The sequence below is a fragment of the Bos javanicus genome, chromosome 4 (assembly GCF_032452875.1).
Source record: "Bos javanicus breed banteng chromosome 4, ARS-OSU_banteng_1.0, whole genome shotgun sequence".
NCBI lineage: Eukaryota > Metazoa > Chordata > Mammalia > Artiodactyla > Bovidae > Bos > Bos javanicus.
The window spans coordinates 43,740,936-43,763,768 of record NC_083871.1 but is presented as its reverse complement, the minus strand read 5'-3'; the positions used below and the strand labels follow the sequence as shown (position 1 = coordinate 43,763,768).

The window sequence follows — 22,833 nt, the reverse complement described above, 5'->3', positions numbered from 1 at the left end:
TCAGTCAACAATTTTATGGTTATGTATATACATGGGGTAAGTTCACTTTCCCGTCATTTGGGATGGAAGATTCGTCTAACATGAACCTGTTTCCTTTACAACTACATGCAACTCTCTTAGTAAAGAGCATGGATACAGTGAAAGCACTTTAATATTAAAATTAATAAGCCTAGATGGATTAGAGATGTTTTAACTTTTCAGGATCACTTGACCTTCCTGCTTTACCATTTCTTTGACCAACTTCCCTTAAGACAGACTGACCTGAGGTTTCTTAAAAAAAGAAGAAAAAAAAAGCTGTAGTAGCATCATATGCTTATTTCTCAGTCATGTTATGCTTACCTTAATATATGAAACAGTGTGAGGGGAAAAACTCAATTGCTTTCTGAGCAATTCATCCTTGGCTACTGCACTTTTTTCTTTTTGGCTCAAAAACTTTCCCAGTTGGAACCAGAGTTAGATCAAAGAACAGCTTTTCTGTAATCAATGCACTCTGGCTTAACTCTGAAACAAGCTGGCTTTACCTGTAATTGAAAACATTTGGTGACTATGGCAACTCCCTTATTAACCACCAAGATCTGGGAGTGCTTGTTTCCTGGTGAACAGATAGGCATTCTCTCTTCCCCTTTGGTGGTTTGCTTTCAGGCAAGGAGCAAACCTCTACAGGAATATTCAGGCTCCTTGCAGCCTTATCCCATGGAACTTAACATCTATATGGGAGATATGACATCTCTTCTACATCCCCTGTTTCTTAGTTCTTCCCTGCCAGCAGCCCTCCCCTGATGAGTTCTGATATATGTCTTAGGATACTGGCTCTACTGAACACTCAGCAGCTTTGCGACCTTGTTGCAAACATCAAGGTCGAAAACCGCATGGTCCCTGGTGTCCTGGTCCTGCCAGCCTTGTATCTACAGAGCCTGGATGATGAGTCCACAGTTGAGAAATTGAGGAGCTAGGAACTTAATACCAAGGGAAGGCATCTCACATTCAGAAGTAGGAATGTCTCTAGTATCAGGCTCAATAAAGATGCTGATGAGATGACCTGGGTCATCATAGGTAAGGCTGCTGACCATCCAGTTTGAATTGCTTTCAACATGGCTTCTGTGGGCTAAAGGTCATGACCATGGAAGAGAATAAGCTAAAAGCTAAGCATCTGCTCAGACTCTGACAAACTGGGCTACAGTCAAGTCGTGAGGCCACATGGGGAGCCGCTGCTTTTAATCAACTTCCTTTACCAAATAACTCATGATAAATACAAAAAGAACAAAGCTAGCTATGGACCAACTGCATGACAGCTTCAGCAACCCTTATTTGCCAAGCAGGAAATAACTAAATCAAAAGCTATAATTAGGAAAAGATTTTAAAATTAGTTTTTATTAATAGAATTAAGTGGTATCACAAATATGTTAATATTCTTCCCAGATGAAAATGTATATGGACTAAAATATTAGGAATCACTTACTTCATGTTAGTGTGTAACATTAAATATTAAATATATTAACTGGTAATATAAAGTAGTTTAATGATATTTTGCATCACTAGCTAAATAGCCAGGTAACTGCTTATCCATGTTTATAAAATATATAGACCAGATCCCCATCGACGGGATTTAAAATTAGGATACTGATTAGTCAGAGACTGGGCCCTTTTATAAAGAACCAAGCAATGAGCTCTGTGTGTATCATCTTAATAGGGAAGGAAAAGAGATTAGGGCAGGACGAATTAGATAACCTGCAAATACATTCTCCTGTGAAAACTTAAAATGGGGTTGGAGGGAGAAGAATTTTCTTTGCTAGGTGTATGTCTAGCTCAGCTGTCTGGAGAAGCTCTGGCGTGGAACTGCCTGAAGAGAAGAAAATGAACGGGGTTATCTCCTGATGAGCCTATAAACACGCCAGCCCAGATCCTGTGTGGAAGCATGTTGCCTTTTTGGAGGCTGCTGAGCCTCCCTGGAATCGCTAAGGATGAGCTGCCGCCATCTGACTCCCTGCTTTCTTTCCTCTGCTAGTCAGTCACTCAGGAGCCAAGCCTCAGGGTTGTCCTCTCCCACTTGCCCGTAATAAGGTACTGGTAGTTCCCCCCGTCTCTGCCTGCCTTTCCACTCCTGCCCTAGTTGAGGCCCTGGAGTCTGCTCTCTCTCTACAGCACTGTGGTGGCTGTCACCTGGCCATCGCTGCCTCCACCTCCAGCCTCTCCTTTGCTACCCCACTGCTCTGTCTTCACTGTCTGGCCTCCATGGCATGGCCTGGGGCTGAATGGTAGGCTTTCTGGCTTTCCTTCCTTCCCACTCGAGCATGCACCTTACCCTCCAGTCAAATTGTTTTACCTGCCTTGACTCTCAAGCCCTCGCTTTGATTTATTTCACCTGTGACTGGATTGCCCCACTCCCTCTCTGCCTCCTAAAAAGTCAGCCTATTCGTTCAAGGCTCAGTCAAATGCCACCACATTCTGGAAAGTCTTCTTTGAAAACCTCACAGGGAAAGATGCGTTTTGCTCATCTCTTCTGAGTATCTGTTGGCTGATATTTACTTTTTGATAGGCTTTTTGGGTCATGCCTACTGTGTAGGAAGCGTGGCTCATTCATCTTCTGTTCCTCTCAGTGGTAAGATAAGTGCCTTGCACCAAAAACTGACTTAAGGAATGAGTCAGTTCAAGAGAAAGCCTTGCCCAGGTGACATTTTGGAATGAAGGCTCTGCAACTCAATGGGTAACAATGTGGATATTAGAATGTCCTCACTGGAATGTCTCCTACATGCACAGTATGTTAAACTGGGGTACTGCTTTGCTTTTTATGGGGATAGTATTTCAGAAGAAAGCCTGGGTTGAGAACATGGTGATTCCCCCAGGAGTTGCCTGAAAGTCCTTGTGTATATAACTCATGTTCTCACCCATACATCTATCTACATATGATAATCAAGAGAAATGAATCAGTCACCCTCTGAAGGAGTCAGTCTCTCATCTTCCTTCTCCTTGTTCTCTGAATACTAAAATATATTAGAGACACTTTGGATAATATATAGAGGTGTAAAATCTGGGCAGTATTTCTTGCTACTCAGAAAAAAAAATACTATTAAAATCTGAATTTCCCTCCAGTGTTTTTTTCTTTCTATGACATTTCTCCTTGATACCCTCATATTTATACAAACTAGGTTTTCATTTCATACCAATTTTGTGTTGGAGGAGTGGTTTATCCTGGGTTCTCCATTCACCCAAGAATGGATCTCAAACATAAATAGTTTCATTGATTTCTTCTCTTAGTTATGAGGCATTCTGAGGAATTTCCAGTGAATATAAAGAAGGCTGGGAAATTTTTAAAAAATGGTTTCAAAATTAATTTTTAATTTATTCTGTCCTCTCCACATCAAACGTTTGATGCACTTCTTTTGTTTTAAGGATACAACGTGATGATAAAAAGACCCTGTGGAATAAAAGATGTGAGGCAGTTTCATAATCACAATAATCTCATCACTGCCACAGAGGCAATTTCATAATCACAATAGTCTCATCACTGCCACAGTCGCCAGTCTGATCTGTAAAGGGCTTCTCCCGGGAATGGTCAGTGCAAACTGCAAACCAGGTCAAAGATGAGGAAGGAGAAGAGGTTAAACTTATCTCTGGCTCAGAACACAGGGCTAGGGCCTGTGGCTGAAGTTTCCTCCTTCTAGAAGTTTCACTTCGTGCTCACTCCTTGGCTAGTGCTTCTTAGCCACTCCTGCTTGACTGAATTCCTCTCTGAGCTGTTCTTCCACCACAAATCATGGTGGGGGCTCTGTCCTCGCACCTGTAATCAGCTCTAGCTTCTAACAAATGGTTGCAGACAGAAGTGCAATTTCACGATATTTCAGTGGCCGGCAGTCAAGCACCTAACAACCATTACCATCTCCTCTCCACCCGGATCATGGAGGTGGGCGGAGGGGGGATCCATTTGAACGTGATAAACAAAACCCATCGGTTCCAAGGATACAGTCTGCCAGGTTGTGCCTGATGACATCCTCTATCAACATCCCTGACTGAGAAAAACTCTCAATGTGATGCTTTCTTTATAACATGGCAGGGATGTCTCCATGTTTTCTTATTCATTTCAGAAGGGGAAAATGAGAACTTCAAGTATTTAGGGTCTCACTGAATATCGATGTGCTTCAGAATTTATCTCTGTAATTTTCCACACATTTATGCTCCTGGAAAAACTCACTCTAAGATCTTAGGGTCTTTTGGCCTCTGAAATATGCCACTATTTTTCTCTTTAAACACCATTTTATACATTGGGACTGATAATGAAGGCTGTCTGATACCTGTGTAAAAGGCCAACAAATCTTTCACGATGGAGAAAATTTCTTATATCACCAGGTAGAAGTTGTCCAAATTTTCTATATTAGGAAGTTGTCTCAACTCTCTTTGTTAGCTATTACATATTTATTAAGTGCTACAGCTGTGTGTGTATAATACATTCTCATACTCAGTTTTGTCCTTGAATAGTTTTTAACCCTTAGCCATAAATCTGTTTCTATAAGAAACCTTAGGGATCTTACATTTAAATTGCCTGATGGTTTTAGACCAATGTTACGGACCAGTATTCAATTCATTTACTCTTTCTCCCCCCACACTATAGGCTCTTCAAATTAAGCCTATCTTGCTAAAAAACAAGACAGTGGCTATTTAAAGTGAAGACTGAATAGGAATGAATATTCTCAGCTCAGTCAAGGTGCTCCATAAGACAGCTCTTTTTGGAAGTGCCAAGGGTGTCTGCTTTGGACAGCAACTAAATGACACGGGAGTATTTCCCATCGGCTGCTACTGTTCAGCTGGAAATATTACTGAATGAATGGGGAGAAGGCAAGGAAATGGAAATGTTCATTTCTACACTGGCGTTGTAGGTTCGTGTGATCAGAAATTCCTCTTGCATCTTAGATTTCTGAACTGCAATGTGGAGACGATTCTCCCAGGGGTCTGATCTGTCTTGATCTAGTTTAAGGAATTCCCAAAGACCTGCTTGCTTGAAAACATCATCTCACAAGAACTTTCTTAGTGAAATAGCACATATTTAGAGGTGAAGGCACAGTTTACCAGGAAGAGTGATAGTTAGATATCATGGGCTCCAGGGGTCCCCTTAAATATTACCATCTCAGCCGGTTCCCCAAATGGAAGCATTTCCACACTTGAGTCAACAGGAATGGACCTCAAAATCTGCTGTGCCAGAGGACAGATACCTCTGAAGTCAGAAACCACAGCCTCCTCTGCTGGCCATCCCTCCCTAGGACGTCAGGCTGCTCGGGTTCCGTCGCTGCCTAGTGTGCTACAGGCACAAGAGGTCCAGCGCCACAGGTCAGGCCTGCCATGGTGAGTGACCACCCAGCACTCACTCTGAGTGCCTGCAGAGCCCTTACTGTCCAGAACACTTCAAAGAAACCCAGAGGAATGTCAGTGGTGCCCTGGGCCTGGGCCTCCCCTTGACTAATTGCTCTTCCCCAATGTAATATGATACACAGATGCAGACAGCTTCTAAGTTATCTGAGAAGGCCTATGATTTTTTGAACTGTCAAGGAAGTGTATTATGAAATTGCACACACAGCCCTCTGCTTCTCTGAGAAATATTGCTAGTGCTGTTTAAAAACAAACTAAAGAAAACGGAAGGGACAATAACAGTAAAACAAACTGTAGGTACACATAAATTCGAAGCAATTGTTGGGCTGCACTCTTGTTTTCCAGTTTTGAGTGGAGTCTTCTTGTGTTCCAGCCTGAGGGTTGGTCAGAGAACCTGTGGTTCAGCCTAGTCACCAGGTTATCCATGAGTTGTGGGAGCCCTGGAAAGCAGGGCTGGGGCCTGAGGGGTTTTGCGGGCTGTGTGGGGCAGCCTGGCCTTCCTGCCCAGCTCTGACTCTCAGCTCCTGGCACTTTTTATTAGATCACAAGGCTTCTGCTAGAGCTCATAACTGCTTGGCTATTGGAAACGATACTTTATTATAAAGTTTACTTCATCACCGAGGAGTAGCTCCCACATGGGTCCACATGATTCTCTGACTTCGTCTACCCTCCTGTGAGAATGCAGATACTCTGCCCCAGTGGTTTTACTTTCCAAAGTTATCCCGAGGAACTAAAGATACACGGCAAGACATAGCTGCTGCTGCTGCTGTTTAGTCACTAAGATGTGTCCAACTCTTTGCGATCCCCTGGACTGTAGCCCACCAGGCTCCTCTCTCCATGGAGTTTCCCAGGCAAGAGTACCGGAGTGGGTTGCCATTCCCTTTTCCGGGGATCTTCCTGACTCAGGTACTGAAACTGTGTCTCTTGCATTCACCTGCCAATGTAGGAGACTTGGGTTTGATCTCTGGGTTGGGAAGATACCCTGGAGTAGAAAATGGCAACCGACTTCAGTATTCTTGCTGAGGAAATCCCATGGACAGATGATATAGCCACAAAGATACTCTTCAGTAATTTTCACAATAGTGGACAAATCAGAAAAAAACAAGAGAAGTTCAAATAGGAGGTTGGTTGAATGATAAACCTTTATAACAAAGTGCTAAGCAGTTGTGCAAAATGATGTGTAGAAGGGTATTTTCTATTCTGGAGAGGCAAGCAGACTGGCAAATGAATCAAGCAGGTTTCCAAACAAAATGGTTATATTTTCAAGATAGAGGAAGAAGTTTTTCCTTCTTTTGATAATTTCTTTGAGATATTCTATAACTAGTGTGTATTATTGTGTTAAAAATAGTAAAAGTTATCTTAAGAAGTGATGCCCTCTGCAGCATCACTGGAGGATAAATGCAGCCACAGAATGACAATAGGAACAGTCTCAAAATTGAGATTTAAGATCCATCCTTTTCTTAATTTCTGTCTTAAGAGTTCATTTCTGAATATTAGCCGTTCATGAAGGCGGTACCCTGAACACTTGGTGAAGAGACCCCGTACAGAGGGAGTCCCAGGGTATGGCGCCTCTGAACTAGCAAGTTTCCAGGCGAGGGTCCCACCTCTCTCCCTCCTCTGACTTTCTTGGTCACACTGGTCCCAAAGCTGGGTGAAGACCTGGGAGGACAGACTGGCCAGGAACCTGCCGCGGGAACGTGTTCTGTTTGGAGATGGGAAAGTGAGGCTAAATGTCTTCTCTCAGGAGAAATCTATTAACTAGTAATTTGGAAAAATATAGGTGACATCTCCCTGTATTTTTTCCTCTCGAGTCTCCGGCCTGGGCAGCAGTTTGTGACTCACTTCCCCCATACCCTGTCCTTTTCCTGCTTCGAAGTGGAAGCATCCATTTCCTGGGGTGGGTGGACTGAGGACCGATCAGATGGAGAGGGTGATGAGAAGTGAGCAAGCGGGGAGAAAAAAGCTTTCTGCTGAAAATCGTTTACCCTTTGCTAGGAGATGGAGGTGATTGGGTTTTTCGGCATTCCATTCAGCTGTCCAAACTGAACTTCCAGCTGCTGTGAGGTGTTAAAGGATAAGTTCTAGCTTTTTAAGTTTTCAAGCGCACATGTCCTCTTGTGGGGTCTGCCTCAGAATCAGCTAGATCCAACACTATGTTCTTTATGAATTGAGTTTACTTTGCACTTTCTCTTACATATATATATACACACACACATATATATATACATATATATATTTAAATAGAGAAGTTTAGTATAAACATAGGCAAAAGGTATTGCAGTTGGTTAAAAGAATGTACTTTCCACAGACTGGAAGGGTAGGAATTCTCATAAAAAAAAGTCTCCCCCACACTCAACTTACTCTTTTGGGCATCCTCCTTATTTCAGTGTGTGTATGTACCGTGTTCTCATTATTTTTAAGTTTGTTCTCTTTTTTGTCTTTTTCCTAATAGACCACAATCTCCTGGAGGGCAGGGCCCGACTGCTGCTCTATGTCCTTTCTCGTCACTCACTCGCTCATTCATTCATACAGTGCAGCACAGGGCACCGTTGGGTGTGAAGTTCAGACCCACTGAGGTAGCAGTCGTAGCTTCTGTCCTCAGGAGGTAAACAGTTCTCTCAGGGGCCCGCGTGGGGCTCTGGGCTTGCTAATTGATGAACAAAAATAATAACCTCCTAAAAACTTTCATAAACAAGGTCACAGAAAGGCATGCCATGCTCTTCACAGCACATTTTGCAATAACCAAATAACCCGGGAAGGCATTTCCACTTCCATGCCTGTCACTGTGGTGAGGGCTGCAGCCGCCACAGGAGACTCCTGATGGGAATGCTTTTGCCCTGTCATTGAGTCACTGAGCCTCTGGGTGGGGAATGAGGGCTGTGTGTTCTATCAGCATTTGTCTGTTTTGATATCTCGGCCGGCAGGACAATTGATATTCTTCTTTCCCAATGAACCTGAATATTGCCTCAAAGAGGCCTTTGTGAAAAGAGGTGGGATGCAAAGGAACAGATAGATTTAAATGATCTCTGAAATGTCACGAGAATCTGGAATTTCCTTTTCTACACAGTCCTCCTTCCTTATTGTCCCAGTGGAACCCCAAAGATACCCTATTCCAAAATGAACCAAAAGCAAGAACCTAAACAGCAGCAATGAGAGAAGCAAAACAGAAAACTCTGTAGAGGGAGAAGGGATACTAATGTCAATCTTACTATAACAAGTTCCTCCCTCCAACTGATGGCTCCTCATCAGTTTAAGAAATGTGAGGCTTCTCATCTAATGGCCCTGAGGGAAGCACACTTCAGCACATTTTACAAAATAAAGCTCAAAGAGAAGTCCTCTGTGTTTTGAATTACTAAGCCTTACAGATGCTGGTTCTTATAAGAGCCCTATATGGTGCTGTTTTTTTTTTTTTTAATTCATAAAACTGATTATCTTAATAATTTTAAATGTACACTATGGTACGGTACATCCTCTCCGTGGATCACAGGCTTGTCACAGTGAAAGGGCTTGTGTAACTCAATAAAGCTATGAGCCATGCTCTGCAGGGCCACTCAAGGCAGATGGGTCATAGCGAAGAGTTCTGACAAAACGTGATTCACTGGTGCGTGGGACACCTTATCTTTGACAAAGGAGGCAAGAATATACAGTGGAGAAAAGACAATCTCTTTAACAAGTGGTGCTGGGAAATCTGGTCAACCACTTGTAAAAGAATGAAACTAGAGCACTTTCTAACACTATACACAAAAATAAACTCAAAATGGATTAAAGATCTAAACATAAGACCAGAAACTATAAAATCTTAGAGGAGAACATAGGCAAAACACTCTCTGACATACATCACAGCAGGATCCTCTATGACCCACCTCCCAGAATATTGGAAATAAAAGCAAAAATAAACAAATGGGATCTAATTAAAATTAAAAGCTTCTGCACAACAAAAGAAACTATAAGCAAGGTGAAAAGACAGCCTTCAGAATGGGAGAAAATAATAGCAAATGAAGCAACTAACAACTAATCTCAAAAATATACAAGCAACTCCTACAGCTCAACTCCAGAAAAATAAATGACCCAATCAAAAAATGGGCCAAAGAACTAAACAGACATTTCTCCAAAGAAGACATACAGATGGCTAACAAACACATGAAAAGATGCTCAACATCACTCATCAGAGAAATGCAAATCAAAACCACTATGAGGTACCATTTCACGCCAGTCAGAATGGCTGAGATCCAAAAGTCTACAAGCAATAAATGCTGGAGAGGGTGTGGAGAAAAGGGAACCCTCTTACACTGTTGGTGGGAATGCAAACTAGTACAGCCACTATGGAGAACAGTGTGGAGATTCCTTAAAAAACTGGAAATAGAACTGCCATATGACCCAGCAATCCCACTGCTGGGCATACACAATGAGGAAATCAGAATTGAAAGAGACACGTGAACCCCAATGTTCATCGCAGCACTGTTTATAATAGCCAGGACATGGAAGCAACCTAGATGTCCATCAGCAGATGAATGGATAAGAAAGCTGTGGTACATATACACAATGGAGTATTATTCAGCCATTAAAAAGAATACATTTGAATCAGTTCTAATGAGATGGATGAAACTGGAGCCTGTTATAGAGAGTGAAGTAAGCCAGAAAGAAAAACACCAATACAGTATACTAACGCATATATATGGAATTTAGAAAGATGGTAACGACAACCCTGTATGTAAGACAGCAAAAGAGACACAGATGTATAGAACAGTCTTTTGGACTCTGTGGGGGCGGGGGGGATGATTTGGGAGAATGGCATTAAAACCTGTATAATATCATATAAGAAACGAATCACCGGTCCAGGTTCGATGCAGGATATAGGAAGCTTGGGGCTGGTGCACTGGGATGACCCAGAGGGATGGTATGGGGAGGGAGGTGGGAGGGGGGGTTCAGGATGGGGAACACGTGTACACCCATGGTGGATGCATGTTGATGTATGGCAAATCTAAGACAATATTGTAAAGTAAAAAGATAATAAATTAAAAATAATGTAAAAAAACAAAAACAAAAACAAACGTGATTCACTGGAGGAGGGAATGGCAAACCACTCCAGTATTCTTGACATGAGAATCCCATGAACAATATGAAAAGGCAAAAAAAAAAAAAAAAAAAAAGACACTGGAAGATGAGCCCCTCAGGTTGGAAGGTATCCAATATGCTACTGGAGAAGATTGGAGGGCAACTGCTAATAGCGTCAGAAAAAATGCAGAGGCTGGGCCAAAGTGGAAATGACACTCAAGTTGTGGATGTGCCTGGTGGTGAAAGTAAAGTCTGATGCTGTAAAAATCACAAATCAAGGTAAATTGGACACGATCAAGCAGGAGATGGCAAGAGTGAACATTGACATTTTAGGAATCAGTGAACTAAAATGGATGGGAACGGGCAAATTTAATTCAGATGACCATAGTATCTACTACTGTGGGCAAGAATCCCTTAGAAGAAATGGAGTAGCCTTCATAGTCAAACAAGAGAGTTCAAAATGCGGTACTTGGGTGCAATTTCAAAATGACAGAATGATCTCTGTTTCCAAGGCAAACCATTTAACATCACAGTAATCCAAGGCTATGTATGTCCCAACGACTGATGCTGAAGAAGCTGAAGTTGACCAGTTCTATGAAGACCTAAAAGACCTTCTAGAACTAACACCAAAAAAGATATCCTTTTCATCATAGAGGGTTGGAATGCAAAAGTAGGAAGTTAAGAGATACCTGGAGTAACAGGCAAGTTTAGCCTTGAGTAAAAAATGAAGCAGGGCAAAGGCTAACAGAATTTTGTCAAGAGAACACTACTCATAGCAAACACCCTTTTTCAACTACACAAGAGACAACTCTACACATGGATATCACCAAATGATCAGTACTAAAAACAGACTGATTATATTCTTTGCAGCTGAACATGGAGAAGCTCTATATAGTAAGCAAAAACAAGACTTGGAGTTGACTGTGCTTTAGATCATTAGTTCCTTATTGCAAAAATCAGACTTAAATTGAAGAAAGTAGGAAAAACCACTAGGCCATTCAGGTATGACCTAAACCAAATCCTTTATGATTCGACAGTAGAGGTGACAAATAGATTCAAGGGATTAGATCTGGTAGATAGAGCGCCTGAAGAACTATGGACAGAGGTTTGTAACATTGTACAAAACCATCCCAAAGAAAAATAAATGCAAGAAGGCAAAATGGTTATCTGAGGAGGCCTTACAAATAGGTGAGAAAAGAAGATAAGTGAAAGGCAAAGGAGAAAGGAAAAAAGTACGTCCAACTAAATGCAGAGTTCCAGAGAATAGCAAGGAAAGATAAGAAAGCCTTTTTTAAGTGAACAATGCAAAGAGATAGAGGAAAACTATAGAATGGGAAAGACTAGAGATCTCTTCAAGAAAGAGAGTTCTCAGGAAAGTTGGAGAGATCAAGGGAACATTTCATGGAAGGATGGGCATGATGAAGGACAGAAATGCTAAGAACCTAACAGAAGCACACTTGATTAAGAAGAGGTGCCAAGAATACACAGAAGACCTACACTAAAAAGGTCTTAACGACTCAGATAACCACAATGGTGTGGTCACTGACATAGAGCCAGATATCGTGAAATGTGACATCAAGAGGGCCTTAGGAAGCATTACTACGAACAAATCTAGTGGAGGTGATGGAATTCCAGCTGGGCTATATCAAATCCTAAAAGATGATGCTGTTTAAAGTCTGCACTCAGTATGTCAGCAAATTTGGAAAACTCAGCAGTGGCCACAGGACTGTGAAAGGTCAGTTTCATTCCAATTCCAAAGAAAGGCAATGCCAAAGAATGCTCATACTATCATATAGTTGTGCTCATTTTGCATGCTAGTAAGGTTATGTGCAAAATCCTTTAAGCTAGGCTTCCACAGTACATGAACTGAGAAATTCCAGATATACAAGCTGGGTTTAGAAAAGGCACAGGAACCAGAGGTCAAATTGCCAACATTTGCTGGATCACAAAGAAAGCAAGGGAATTCCAGAAAAAACATCTAAACTACTTCTTCATTGAGTACCCAGAGCCTTTGACTGGGTGGATCATAACAAACAGTGGAAAATTCTTAAAGAGATGGGAATACCAGACCACTTTACCTGTCTTCTGAGAAACCTGTTTGTGGGTCAAGAACCAACAGTTAGAACCTTACATGGAACAATGGACTGGTTCAAAATTCAGAAAGGAATAAGACAAGGCTGTATAATGTCATCCTGTTTACTTAACTTATATGCAGAGTACATTATGAAAAATGCCAGACTGGATGAATCACACACTGGAATCAAGACTGCCAGGAGAAATATCAACAACCTCAGATATGCAGATGACACTACTGTAATGGCAGAAAGTGAAGAGGAACTAAAGAGCCTCTTGATGAGGGTGAAAGAGAAGAGAGAAAAAAGCTGGCTTAAAACTCAATATTCAAAAAACTAAGATCATGCATCCAGTCCCATCACTTCATGGCAAATAGATGGGGAAAAAGTAGAAGCAGTGACAGGTTTTATTTTCTTGGGCTCAAAATCACTGCGGATGGTGACTGCAGCCAAGAAATTAAAAGACACTTGCTCCTTGGAAGGAAAGCTATGATAAACCTAGACAGTGTATTAAAAAGCAAAGACATCACTTTGCAGACAAAGGTCTGTACAGTCAAAGTTGTGGGTTTTCCAGTAATCAATTATGGATGTGAGAGTTGGACCATAAAGAATGCTGAGTGCCAAAGAACTGATGCTTCTGAACTGTGCTGGAGAATACTTGTGAGAGTCCTTTGGACTGCAAGAGATCAAACCAGTCAATCCAAAAGGAAATCAACCCTCAATTTTCATTGGAAGGATGGATGCTGAAGCTCTTATACTTTGACCAGGTGATGTGAAGACCCAACTCATTGGAAAAGACCCTGATTCTTGGAAAGATTGAGGGCAGGAGAAGAATGGGGCAACAGAGGGTGAGATCATTAGATAGCATCACTGACTTAATGGACATGTATTTGAGTAAACTCTGGGAGACAGTGAAGGACAGGGAATTCTGGCATGCTGCAGTCCATGGGGTCACAAATATTTGGACACAATTTAGCCACTGAACAACAACATTAACAGCACTGTTATTTACACATAGTCCTCTGGAACTCTTGTTTTATCTTGTAAAACTGTTACCCTGTGCCCTGTGCCTGCTGAACAATGCCCCTTACTACCCTGAACCCCTGGTTAACCACCATTTTACATTCTAAGACTTGACTGCTTAAGTACCTCATATAAATGGAATCATGCAGTATTTGTGTTTATATGATTTGCTTATTTCACTTAGCATAATGTCCTCAAGTTTCATTCATGCTGTTGCATGTGTCAGGATTTATTTTTAAAGAATAATATTCTACTTCTTTATCTATTTGTCCAAAGATGGACATTTATCTTGCTGCTGCTGCTGCTGCTGCTAAGTCACTTCAGTCATGTCCGACTCTCTGTGACCCCACAGACAGCAGCCCACCAGGCTCCCCCGTCCCTGGGATTCTCCAGGCAAGAACACTGGAGTGGGTTGCCATTTCCTTCTCCAATGCATGAAAGTGAAAAGCGAAAGTGAAGCCGCTCAGTTGTGTCCAACCCTCAGCGACACCATGGACTGCAGCCTTCCAGGCTCCTCCGTCCATGGGATTTTCCAGGCAAGAGTACTGGAGTGGGATGCCATTGCCTTCTCCGATGTTGCCACTAGCTGTTAGCTATTGTGAATAATGTTGCAATGAACTACGAGTGTGCACATATCTTTGAGATTCTGTTTTCAATTATTTTGGATATATACCCAGAAATGAGAATGCTGGATCATATGGTAGTTCTATCTTTAATCTTTTGAGAAATCTCTATACCATTTCCTTAGTGGCTTCACCACTTTACATTCCCACCATCAGTGCACAAGGGTTCTCATTTCTCTACATCCTTGCCAAAAACTTGCTATTTTGTTTTTTGTTTTTTTCCCAAATAGTGGCCAAACAGATATGAGGCAATATTTCATTATGATTTTGATTTGCATTTCCTTGATCCTTAGTGATGTTGAACAGCTCATTGGCTATTTGTGTATCTTTGTGGTCCAAACATAACACAACCAGGGGTTTCTAGCTAGAGCTTCTGTGGGCCCCACAGCTTTGGGTATGGGAAGACTGGGACTTGGTTTCACTGTATTTGACAGCTGAAAGGCAATCAACATTTCACTTCTATGCTGAATAAGCAATGAGGTTTCCCGCCCCCCCCCACCCCCCATGGCCATTGCCTAAAATTTCACTCTGAAAACAAGCTAAAGATACTGATTTCTGTATGCCCAGGGGTGATAAGCTATTGATAGAAATAATAGGAAAAGGCCAACTGAACAGATGTATTTCACTTGTAAAACATAATTTTTCTCCCTCCTGGCACTTGATATGAAAACACAGAGACATCTTAAATATAAAAAAGAGCTATTAAGATATCCTGCTATTTTTTTTCCTGTTAGTAAATTTTCATAATGAATTGCAAAATGATCCAATTCAGTTTTCAAAGGCACTGTTAATAAGAGGCAATCTTTCTCCAGAAAAACCTTGTATATGACAGCAACTCCAAGTAGTCCTGTGAAAAATGATTGTGTCCATGCATTAATGGTGAGGTGATGAGGGACAGCAGGCACTGTGTCCCTGCGCACCAGTCACAAGGTAAGCAAGCCTGGAGCAGGTGAAGAGGCAAATTCTATATTCTCAGTCTCCTTTCCTGACCTACCCTTCAACCCCAATTTTCTGGGCTCTTCCCTGGAGACCCCATCTGCTGAAGCCACAGGGCTCTGATTGACTTGCTTGTTGTGAATCACTGTTTAAATGTCCACACACATCTTGAAATTCCATATGGCTTTTTATCCCAGATTAGTTCATGCACTTACTTTCGATGCTAGAACTTGAAAGGAACTGAGACATCAAAAAACCAAACCCTATCATTTGTATAGGCAAGGAAACCGAGGCCCTGAGAAGGTAAGTAATTCTTGAAAGGCCACCCAGTTTGTCAACGGCATCATTTCTGAATTTTCCCATCCCCGCCCCCCCGACAATGGCTGTGCCATCTTCCCAAATACTTGGGATTTTGTCCAGGGATAATTTTCGAGTTTTCCTAATTTTTATTCCCTTTATGTCAACAGTCACCAAGTCTTAATGATTATTCGTTCAAGACTCTTGATATTGTCACTTCTGCATTTTACTTCTGCTATTTTCAGCACCTCAATCCCCGCTCCTGAATTCCCTCAGTTAATATAACAGCCTCCGTATATAATATTCCTACTTATCTGATCTATTGGTGATTCTCCACTCAGGCTGCTCAGTGCACTGACCTGGGGTGTGTTTCAAAAAAAAAAAAAGCAGCATACCTCACACTATCATCACTCTTGGCACCAATCTGTTTTAATTGGTTTGGGGAGGAGCCTCTATTTTTTTTAACAAAGTCCCCCAGGTGATTCTAATGAGTAGCTGGACTGACATAGGTCCCAGCTACCCATGTGAAAGAAAACACCTTATAGAAACAAAACTTAGGGTGAAGTGAAGTGAAAGTCGCTCAGTCGTGTCTGACTCTTTGCAACCCCATGGACTATACAGTCCACGGAATTCTCCAGGCCAGAATACTGGAGTGGGTAGCCTTTCCCTTCTCCAGGGGATTTTCCCAACCCAGGTCCCCCGCATTGCAGATGGATTCTTTTACTGTCTGAGCTACCAGGGAAGCCCAAAGTTAGGTTAACCAGAGACAATTACCTGGAACATTCAATTAGCCAGTTTTTCTCCATTCAACTCTGAACAGAAAGCAATATATTACAAGAAAATAAGCAAAACAATCAGGAAGTTATTAACAAATAAACATCTGCTTCTGATTTCGGGTGAGACGGTCAGTGGAAATTTGGGCCATCCTCCTATAAAATAAAAGCCTGTGTATAAATTTGCTCACTTCCTCTCACGAGTGCACCAAAATAACAACTAACTGCTGAAGAATCATCAATCAAAAAGACTGGAATCTACAAAAAATGATATTCTACATCTAAAGACATAAAGAAGAAACTGCAAGATGGTAGATGGGGCACAAGTGTGATATAATCAAATCTCATACCCCACAGGTGGGTGACGCACAAACTGGAGAACAATTAGGTCACAGAAGTTCTCCTATAGGAGAGAGAGCTGAGCCCCACGCCAGGCTCCCCAGCCTGGGGGGTCTGGCATTGGGAGGAGGAGCCCCCAGAGCCGGGCTTGAGCACAGGAGTTCCACAGGAGGAAGGGAGACAGAGACTCCACTCTGGGAGGGCACACACAAGGTCTCATGCCTGGGCCAGACCTACCTTCTGGTCTTAAAGGGTCTCCTGGGGAGGAGGGTGCAGCTGTGGCCCTCTCTCTGGGTTCATAAAAGCTGGTGGTGGAAATATCAGGGAGTGTTCCTCTGCTTGAACTCTTAGTGGAGGCAGACATCCAGCTGGAGCAGTTGGGACCAAGACTTGGCCCCACAGAATAACGTTTAGGCTCATGCTGGGACTCCTCAGGCCAAACAACCAATAGGATGGGAACACAGCTCCAACCCGGCGGCAGACAGGCTTTAAGACTCCGGTGAGTAGACACGCCCCTAACAAGGCCCTGCCCAGCAGAGGGCTAAGACCCAGCCCCACCCACCAGTAGGCCAGCACGGCCTCTCCCACCAGGAAGCCTTTCACAAGCCTCTAGACCGACTCTCTCCAACAAGGCGGCAAACACCAGAAACCAGAAAACCACAACCCAGCAGCTTCTGGAATTGAGTAGCCCACCGGGGACAGGCTGCTCCCTGGGCCCTTGAGTGATCGAGGGGAGTGAAGTGCTAGGACATACGGCACACCCCTACAGAGGGCCACTTCTCCAAGGTCAAGAAATGTAAGAAACCTTCCACATACATAAAAATACCAGTAGAAATTTAGACCAAATGAGATGGCAGTGGAACAAGATAAAGCTCCAGAAGAACTAAGTGATGTAGAGATAGGCAATCTACCCGAAATTTGATATAGAATGATGACTTAATGATACTGCAAGACTTATTTACTCATTCACGTACTTGTTCACTCTCTCTGAAAACCACTGTTGTAAGAACCCAAGGTAATACCCAGTATTTGAATTCCATAAAAGGGAGAACATGTCAACACCGATAACCATGTTGCAAAACAGAGTGAGAGGGAACAAAAGAGATGTATGAGGAGCGATGGGACTTCAGAGGACTAAGAAATCACTTCTGATTGATGGATTTGGGGAAGGATTCATGGAGAAGGCAGACTTCAACCTGGTTTTTGAAGGAGGACGTGGTTTGCGGAAAGGGTTTTCCAAGGTAAGGGATCAGCATGGGCCTAACCATGAAAGTGGAAACACAGGACGATGCCAAGTGTTTCAGCAGCACAGATGGGTAAGAGGCTACTGCGGGAGAGCAGAGATAAGACAGATTTGAATGGGGCTGCATCAGGGATGCTCTGAGGACTCATTTAACACTGTGTGTGTGTGAGAAAAGTCTCCAAGTGGGGCGGTCCTTTAGGACAATCAAGTGCTGTGGCATCAGTGATCAGGGAAGATTTACCATAGTAGTAGAGGCTATTTCACCCTGTAGAATGGGCCTGAACAGGAATAGAACGGCAGGAGGAAAGGAGGAGAGGGCCCTTATGAGAAATGGGGAAGTAAAATCACTTGAATTTGGGAACTGATTGTATATATATATACCGATACATACATATATACGAGTGTGAAGGCACTTAGATGGTTTTGAGCTGGGCAACAAGGAGGGTTGATGGTTTCTTAATTAATAGGTGATTCAAGAGGAGGAGGAGTTTAAGAGGAGAGGTCATGAATAATTTTGAACGCATACATGTGGGGCATCTGGAGAGAAATGTTGAGAGGGCAAGTGGAAGTCTTGGGAATGAAGCCAAAGATGGCAAAACAGACATCAGAGTCATCTGTATGGTGGTGACGGGTGGAGCCATGAGAACAGATGAGGTCCTGGGGGAGGGGTTGGGGATGGGGTGTCACCGCACGAGAAGAGAGTTGAAGGAACCCCCTGAGGAGCAATCAAAGAGGAAGGAGAAAATTCAGCGAATGCACTGACCACTAGTCTCGGCTTACAGGCCGTCCCAAGGGGATGAAGGGTTGACTCCATCACTGGATGCTGTTACTATGGTGAGGCTGGTGATCACTGAGGGGACGCTTTTCACTGGAGTCCTGATGATGAAATCCAGATTTCAAATGCTGAATGTGTCAGGGGAAAAGGGAAACTCAAGAGCATGCCCATTTTCAGGATACTGTGTGCCTCAACCCAAGAATGGAACACAGTACATTTGAGAATGGTTTCAACAAGATGGTGATTAAAGAGTGTTTTTTTGTAAACAATGAGCACTCTGTTTTTCTTAAACATTCCCTACATACTGAGTTCCTTCAGAGTAGAATTGGTGTCTTACTCATCTTTGTATCCTACCTACCCCTGCCCTCTGAAAAACCAAACCAGAGAAGCCAGGCCTTTGCCCATGACTGGACCTGAGCACCCATGGTCTCACTGCGGGGGTTCCCAGTGTGGCTGTGACCGTGGGGCAGTGCGCAGGGAAGGCCTGTGGGGAGGCCCCTGCAGAGGAGCAGCTGAAGGCCCGTTCCCGCCGCCCTCACAATGTTAGCGTCAGTGGAGTGCTGTGCTCTGCTCCTGCACTGCCCTGAACCAGCAGGCTAGGCCGGCTCCTCCCCTTTGTTACCTAACTGCTTCCCATTCCCTTTCTCCCTGCGGACTCCCTGAATCCCCACCCTGGCTCCCCTCCGGCCCCTCTTCTGGAAGAGATCCCTGGCTCTCAGACCGCCCTAGCTTGCCACTCAGATGTGACTGTGCCTGGCAGATTCTGCTCTCCTCTCTGACTATACTCTCCTCTGCTCTCTGTGCAGCAGGGTCTCTTGGGGAGAGCTCGTCCCATTCCAGGATGGCCCCTTCCAGGTCTCCCACAATGCTCCACCCTTGAGCACCACACCCTGGTGCCCTGCACCTGGGCTCTTCCCCAAAGGCTCCTCCAGGCACCAGAAACTCACAAATCTGAAGCTAACCTCATCACCTTTGTTCCTAAACTTGCTCCTGCACCCATGCGGCATCATCTTCCACTTAACTCTGGCCACAGCTCTGCTTCCTGAATCCTTTCTTTGTATTCACTATTGACCAAGCTTTATTTCCATCAATGAAATGCCTGAGGTATCTCTGAAATCTGTTTCCAATGTGCTGTTTCTGTCACCACTTCCCTAATTCTGGTCCTCACATCATTTGCTTCAACTTTTACGATAACATTTTAATTGTCCCCAGTTTCCTATAAAAAGCCATTTTAAATACTATTGAGGCACAATTCCAAATACAGATAATTTCACCCTTCCACTTAATTTTTTTGATGATATATGATTATATAAAATTCAAATTCCCTTATGCAGCATGGAAGGCCCTTTTCACTGAGCCCCATTTTAATGTTCTTTCAGTCCGACCCTCTCCTTTTCCTACTTTTCCAGTATAAGAGCCACTGTACCTCCTGCCCACACAAGTGAAATCATACTTGTCACTCGAGGCCCAGCTAACATGTCACCTCTTAGGTAGAGTAGAATCTTCTACAAGTCTGCTCAGCAGATTTCAGGTGCTGTGTCCCTTGGGCTCTTAGCATTCCTTGCTGATACTATCTTTACTTGTCTCCTTACCTCATTCTCTTCCCCATCACTCCTCCTTGCTTTCGAATGCATAGAGTGAGAGACTTTCTCATTAATCTTTCTCTCTCTAGAACCAAGCAAGGTGCCTGATAGATGTTGGTGGAACTGAACTGAGACCACAAAGAGCCCTCCAATTCTTCTGTTGTTGGTTTTAGCTAATGACTCTAGTGAATTGATTCAGGACACCTTACCTGCATGGATTGCAAACTAGTTAAAGTAAATTATATGACAAGCATATACATTTCTTTTGTCAGAAACAGAAATCTATACCTCTTTAAAGCATGGTCACTGGACTAGATGTCCCCAATAATGATTCCATGGCTTTTATTTTTTCCAGTACATTGCAACTGTCTTCTTTATGCCCTAATTTAGGTTTCCCCTGATCAATAACTTATCCTTGAGAGACACTTTAGAGAAACGATTCATTTAAAACTTATGTCTTTGTAGACATCTTCAGGGAATGATTGTGAAAGGGTGTTTGTGTGTGTGTAGACACATATCCACATAATGTATTTGATAAGGAAATGTTCAACAATAGGCCAATTCAATAATTCACTTAGAGAATAATATTTCCTTTCATTCTTAAATCAAACCAGTCCTAGATGGCAACTAGCAGTGTTATTAACAATAGAGAAATATATTTCAGAAAACATTCAGAAGGCCAACTTAAAAACCTTTGTTGGAGAGATGCTTAGCCATGGCTGGGAGACTGTAAGGCGGGGGGATAGAATCGAGTCAGAACTGAGAAGTGTGTCAGTCTGATTCCTGTTTCCATGGCAAACCGTGGGGAAACCGAGCATGTGTATCAACTACTTCTGAAAAGTTAAACTGACATTTTAAAATTGCAGTTTTTAAAAATTGGGCTGGTAGTCACAGATCTACTGCAAGCTTTGATAGTGGACATGGGGGCTGCTCTAGGGATGTAGTTGAGGGGTGAGAAGTTGCTTGAACTATATTTGCAAAGCTGTTATTCATATTTTGCTTTATTTGTATGTTTGTGTCTATATGTATGTAACATGCAGGATTCTTAATTTCCTTAAGAATTTTTACCAAATGTTACACTAAAATATAGCATGAGAATGTTCACTTTGAAATCGTTAGATACAAACTTAGGACTACTTAAAAAAAATCATAACTGTTTTTCCCCCTTAAACTCGGTGCATCACTAGTATGGAGAGGGAGAGTTAGAAGATTCTGTCCTTAATGACTAACTGGCACACTCAGGCTGGAGGATAGCAAGACACTGGGGGCAGTTCTGGGTTCCCAGGGCTAACATGTCTGATGACTGTGGCTCTCTCCGTCTGGTGTAGAAAGAGTGGCCTCATGGGAGCTGGCCAAACCAAACGTGGGCTGAGAGAAAATACATTTTGTTTTTCTGCACTGACGCCCAGGGATTGCTTTCTGAAGTGTGTGTGCGGAGCTCACCCAGCGCTGCCTCTGCTGTATGTCCCCTCCCAGTCCTTCCTTCCTTCTGGGACCATACTGGCTAGAACCCAGGAATGAGTGTGTCTCTAATTTTCCTGAATCCACAGATCTTATCCTCACCACTCATAAGGTCTCAGCTATAAATATTTTCCAGAGCTCTAGCAGTAATTAGACAAGCTACTATGAAAGATAGAGCATTATACATCAGTTAAAAACATATGCAAAACCAAAGCTCATTAGAGAAAGATAATATTCATGCAGATTTTACAAACCGTGTCTTTAGGGTGGCCCAATAAGTAGAAATATGGGGACCCATGCTTGTCACTTTTCATGCACATGGAGAGACTGGAAGGTACCATTCCTAAAGGAAGGGGAGGAACAGCCTAGGACCAATCATTAGAATTAACAGAACCAGTGACAAAGATATAGTATTACTGTTAGAATCAAGATTGCTTAGTACGTTTAGAGTAGCTGAATAAAAATTATCTAGGCAGTAAGAATAAAGACTTTAAGCAAAGCTGACCCTATTGAGCATGCAGCAAGTGAAATTAGTGAAAAGACTGAGCTACATGTGTATTCCAAAAATAGATTTTTTTTTCTCAAAATATTGAGGGCATCCTGAGGTGCTTTTAAGGAGGCACAAATGTTTAAAACATCTTGAAATCATAATATCAGAATTTTTGCAGAATTTTCTCATAATTAGAGTGTTTCAGTGAGACCAGCTGTCATTTGAGAAGTCACAGTAATCATGTTTCTAAATTTTGAAAAACCCTCAAATTAAAGCCATGGTTTGCCTATGTTTATATTTATGTTTTCTCTAATAATCTCATAAATTCTTATAGCTCGTCTCTTCTGTAACAATTTGCTCATTTAGATTCAAACTTCACAGTTGACTTGCTGGCCGTATTTGTTTTCTGGAGAAAAAAAGAGCTGCAGAACAGCCAGGTTTTGCCTGTTCTACGTGGCTGTACTCGCCTGTCCAAGGGCTGTGCTCTGAAACCTGCCTCTTAGCAGCTGCCTTGGTCTAGGCCTATCTCAGCTCCTGGGCTTCAGTTCTTTGCTGACATAAAGACGGTACTAGAAATTCTGGGCTGTCAGTGGTCTCCACCAGACAGGCCCTGGGAGATGTAATAACCAGTCCCTGCAGCACTCAGTGCCATGTTGTCTTAGCTTCGTACAGTGTGAGGTACAGGTGACGTGGGGCTGCTGGATCAGAAGCACTGAGTCCACATAGCTCAGACATTTGGGAGCCTGCTCCCCTCTCTGCCAGTATATTCTTATGATACCACCCCTCCCCCAGCCCCCATCTCAAT

The 22,833-nt window shown here is 42.8% G+C and overlaps 1 protein-coding gene across 14 annotated transcripts in view; it reads right to left on the bottom strand.

The window, feature by feature from the left end:
- Nucleotides 1–22,833, bottom strand: part of MAGI2 (membrane associated guanylate kinase, WW and PDZ domain containing 2) — a 1,471,158-nt gene that overhangs the window by 54,287 nt on the left and 1,394,038 nt on the right. For 3 of the 14 annotated variants that reach the window (XM_061413843.1, XM_061413845.1, XM_061413847.1), the window contains one exon: nucleotides 21,793–21,881. The exons of the other annotated variants lie outside the window; for them this stretch is intronic. In XM_061413843.1, coding sequence (XP_061269827.1) covers nucleotides 21,793–21,881 — 89 coding nt within the window. The remainder of the gene's footprint in view (nucleotides 1–21,792; nucleotides 21,882–22,833) is intronic. 14 annotated transcript variants of the gene reach the window in all.